General features: G+C 43.4%; 1 protein-coding gene across 1 annotated transcript in view; it reads left to right on the top strand.

Moving 5' to 3' along the window:
• The window catches only part of dusp27 (dual specificity phosphatase 27 (putative)), a 13,481-nt gene extending 9,182 nt beyond the window's left edge, over positions 1-4,299 (top strand). The window contains exon 5 of the mRNA XM_015393684.1: positions 1,169-4,299. Within this exon, the coding sequence (XP_015249170.1) occupies positions 1,169-3,936 (2,768 nt within the window). The 3' untranslated portion in view covers positions 3,937-4,299. The remainder of the gene's footprint in view (positions 1-1,168) is intronic.
• The last annotated feature ends 454 nt before the right edge of the window (positions 4,300-4,753 follow it).

Here is a 4,753-nt window from a genome sequence, read left to right as displayed (position 1 = left end):
CGAAAAAAAAAAACAGATTTTAAGACAAGATTCTTTTTAAATATACATTTTCTAAATTTTGGGACAATATCGTCTGATAAAGAGTACATTTATATACATGTTTAATTCAGAACAAACAGCAAACAGGGCTGGTGATAATCAAGGTGCTTTATACTAATGTCTGTTGGTCGGTCACATAAAATCGAAACAAAGTAGATTGACATTTTTGACAGTAGAGTAACAAAATGCAAAAAATGTTCAAGGGATTTATTTTATACCATGTAATTAACATTTCATACAAACTCAAGTTATGGAGCTATAGACTAAAACCACTGAGACGTTTCTCAAGGTAATGTTCCATTAGGATCAACGTGTCATGTTTGTCTGACAGCCTTTTTTCATTTAAAAGAAGATAAATGCTTTTCATTCTCAATGTTACTAAACACTTTCTTTTTGTACTTTGATGGCCTCCTCCAGTTATTTACATCTCTTTTAAAATGTCTTTCATAACAATTTTCTTTACTTCAGCCTCTGCACACTGAAGTACGTATTCATAGATTTCTAAATGAAAAATAAAAAAAAACACATAACAGAACCCAGCAAAAAAGACAGTAGTTTGTTTCATAATTGGACAAAGAGGCTGTTTGTATAAAGATTTCCAAATGATAATTTTGTAATCAACCATTTCCCAACATTTCCCTCATTCCTAGAATCCAGTCATTAAATAAACTCTTGAAGATGTTTGGGTTTGCAGTGGGATTTTTGTGGGGATTTTGAGGTTGGCAATGGGTTTTTATTTATTCATTCATCTTGCTTTTAGCCCAAGGACAAAATGCAAAGCAATGGTTTCATTATATTCAGCTGAAAGCAGAATCTTAACTGTGTGTTTCCCTGAGAGGCAATCATCATTGATGCGCAAAAGACATCCGGAATAAGTTATCCTTTTATCAATAATGTGCTTTCTTAGAACGTTTTATGAGCCTGTAGGTCAGAGTTCCTGGAAAACGATGATGATGTCCAGTGTGGTTAATCATGGGGGCCACCTCAGGAAAAAAAAAGTCCCAAATTAGCTAAGGTCTATACATTTCAAAGGTTTCTTTATTTCTTCCATCATGCTTGTTGATTCACAACTAAATGATTCACTGACTTTAAAGGCTCTGATTTACTTGAACAATGTTTTGCCTTGCAGGAAAAGTTCTGGTTGTTTCCATGATGGGCATCAGTCGGCCTGCCATTCTGGTAGCCTCCTACCTGATGATCTTCCAGAACATGACCATCATGGAAGCTCTAACTGCCATACGGAAAAAACGACCCATCAACCCAAACGAAGGCTTCCTGAAGCAGCTGCGAGAGTTCAATGAGAACCTGATGGAGGAACGCGACGACGATGACGAAACGCTCAGCCAGTGCTCCGTGATCGACGCCCGGACCCGCGCCCGGATCTTTGGCGAAGACGAAGGAGACGACGACGATGAGACGGATAAAGAGGACGAGCAAAGCATGGTGGAGGTTAAAGCTCAGTCCATCATGATGGAGGAGGAGGAGGACGGAGAGAGTGTGATGAGCAGCGTCGCTTCATCTGCGGCCGCTGCGGCACTTCGGAGCGGGATGATCCCGAATGGCATTCAGAGCCAGGAATTGGCTCAAAAGGAAATAGTCCTGCCCGATCAGACTGCTGGGGGAGACGGAGGTCACGATGATGACGATGGCTTGGACAGCATGATCCGCGAGTGGCAGCGCAGAAATGAAAAGTACCAGAGCGATGAGTGGTGGGAGGCCCAGCTTAACGGCGAGGAGGAGGACGGGGACTCTCTCACGGGCGGACGTCCAAAGAAGACGAGGCAAGAAGACAATGATGGGGAGAGTGTCACCAGTGAGGACATAAGAGCCGTTAAAGAGAGATTAAAGTACAGAAATAAGAGAGCGTCTTCGGACACAATGTCCACCTCCAGCGTCACGAGTTACTCTGATCTTTGGAAGCAGCGTTTGAAAGAGATTGAGGAACAAGCAGCAGCTCGCTATCGCAAAACAGAGGACGACGAAGGCAGCGAGAGCGCAGCTACAGAAGGAGGAAACAAGAACATTGATGATGAAATTGACAGCATCCTCTCAGACACAAGTTCCATGTACAATTTTTGCCGGAAGAATAAGGAAAAGATGACACCTTTGGAGCGGTGGCGTGTCAAGAGGATCCAGTTTGGCTGGAACAAAAAGGACAGAGAGGATGGAGAGAAAAGCTCAGTAGCCGGTGGAGACGAGGAATCTAAGACGGAACCTAAGACTCCGTCTTTCCAGGACGTCAACCTGACAGCGTACCAAGCGTGGAAGCTGCGGCAGCAGAAACGTCTCGGGGAGGAAAACACGGAGGAAATTCTGGAGCTTAGCCGGGGTGAGGACTCTGCTACCATCAAACGACGGCAAAGACGCGAGGAGATTCTGGAGCGTTCCAAGAAAACTTTGGAAGAAAGCCAGTCGGTTTGTGGTTGGGAGACAGAAAGCTGCGTCAGTGGCGGTACCATACCTCTGTCTGCTTTCTGGGCTGGCGCGGGGGTCACAGGACCACAGAACGCCGCCAGTGACGACAATATGTCCATGCTGAGTGGCAGATCGTCCGTCATATCCTCTGTTTCGCAGCCTCGAAGTACAAGGTCCACTCAGTCCGCCGTTCAAGCGGTACCACCAATCCTCCCTGTTCCGACTGTCCAAGGGCCCGGAGGGGAGCCGATGGTCAATCTCGCTAGCATACAGAACTGGATTGCTAATGTTGTGACTGAAACAATCAAGCAGAAGCAAAGCGAGATGAGTCTGCCTCCTCCGTCAAGGGCTGGATCTGAGCTTAGCTTTGGCGGAGCGGCTAGCATTCTGGCAGGCCGTGCCGTGGAGGATGACAAGGCATCTTTGATCAGCGGAGCGTCGTACTCTAGCACTCTTTCAAAGGATCGGGGCAGAGCAACTTCTGTCCTCACAGGCGATGGGTCGAGTAGCATCTCCGGCCTGACTGGACGACGCTCAACTCTGGGAACAGACTTAGGCTCCACTCTTGGCTCCAAGAAAAACAAGATCACCACCACCAGCGTTCCTCTTTTCAGCCTCTTTCAAGACCAAGTCAACCTGGGAAAACTGGACGCCATTGATAAAGAGATTAAATCTGAAATGAGGGATAAAATGGAAACCTACGAGAAGAAAAAGATCCTGGAGGACAACAGACGCAGCACTCTGTACAAGAAAAAGAAAGCAAAGGAAGACGAAGACGAGGAACAGGAAAGAAAGAGGAAGGAGGAGGAGTTTCTTGAAGAAACAACGAAAAAAGAGAAACCAAAAAGAAGTTTTGGCCTTTCTGGCTGCCTTAATCTAAACCCAGCTTTAGAAAAAGACAGGAATACAAGTGTTGACGACTGGCTGAAAAGTGTAAGACCTCCCCCAAAGACATTATCCTCCGCTGCAGAAGCTGATTCGTCTCAGGATCCGTACGATGATCTCGAAGCCTCTGCTTCCGAATTTGACTTCTCGAGTCACAGAGGCTCATGTTCTGTTGAAGAAGACGAGGAGGAGACATATGGCTCAATATCCAGATATCAGTCCAGGTTCCAAGAAAATCAATCAAGGGAAGATACAGGCTACTCCTGCAACGGGTTAACCCAATCCCACAGCTACAGCCGAGGAGGCCGATCTTATGGAGCTTATGAGGAGAGCGAAGAGGGAACACAGAGCTTTTCATCCAACAGGAGATTCGTCCATCATTCACGATACGCCAGCAGCGAGACTGAAGGAAGAAGACGAAGGCAAGAGGAGGGTAGCGAAGATGAGGAAGATGATGTTGCAACATTTATCGCTCAAACTAGACAAAGGATCAGGGCTCGGGCTGCAGCGGAGGCTGAGGACGACGAGGTCCTGGCAGCATGGAAGGCACAGCAGGACGCAAAGTCCCAGCGCAGAGTGTTAGGAGATCAAGAATGAGAGATTTAATTTCAAAACTTTGTGACAAAATAAACTGTTTGGCGTTTCTGTCACCAATAGAAGGATGCTCTGGAATAATTCAAAGGTATTGGACTCGTTTTCTCTCTTTGGTTTAAAAAGTTTGAATGTTTTAAATGTCTGCACTGTCACCATCTACTGGCCACATTTAGGTATCTCAACATAGGTTTTATTTTCCTCTATTCTAATTGTAATTTCAAAGCAAAGGGAAAATATAATTTTAAAGAAAGTCTGGATCAAAGAAGGATAGATTATTGAAGACACATTTATCTATATTATAAAACAATTTCATCCATATTATTATTAGATAAAGCATTTTCTTTTTTGTTGCACCAGAGTGAAAAAAGTGGATAATTTACTACAAAAAGATGAAACTACTGATAAAAGGTTTTCTTTAGTTTTTACTGCTGTAATTTTAATAAATGTTCTCAAAAAGATTTTCTTGCATTTTTTTTATTACAGACAAATTTTACTTTTCCAAACTAAAGTGAAAAAGTTGTCTCTAAACCCAAAAGACTGTAGCAAACTATTTTATAACTTAAAACCAAAGTTTTTTTTTTCTTTCTCCTTCAGGAAAACCTCAATAAAACACTAGAAGTTTGTAGTTCTATTACATAAAAAATACAAATCTTCAAAAAATTTGAAGAACTGTTGCTCCGGTTTACATAAAAACCTGAACAATAGTCCAGTTCACAGAAAGGAGCTTATTCAAAAATTAAGGCTTAGTTCACTTTTCCTCTGTAGTTTGCATGAATGATCAATCCTTTGATGACAATAACATCACCACAGAGAGGACAGG

Source organism: Cyprinodon variegatus, unplaced genomic scaffold (assembly GCF_000732505.1).
Source record: "Cyprinodon variegatus isolate N-32 unplaced genomic scaffold, C_variegatus-1.0 Scaffold653, whole genome shotgun sequence".
NCBI lineage: Eukaryota > Metazoa > Chordata > Actinopteri > Cyprinodontiformes > Cyprinodontidae > Cyprinodon > Cyprinodon variegatus.
The sequence above is the reverse complement of the archived record's forward strand: the minus strand, read 5'-3'. Positions and strand labels throughout refer to the sequence as shown.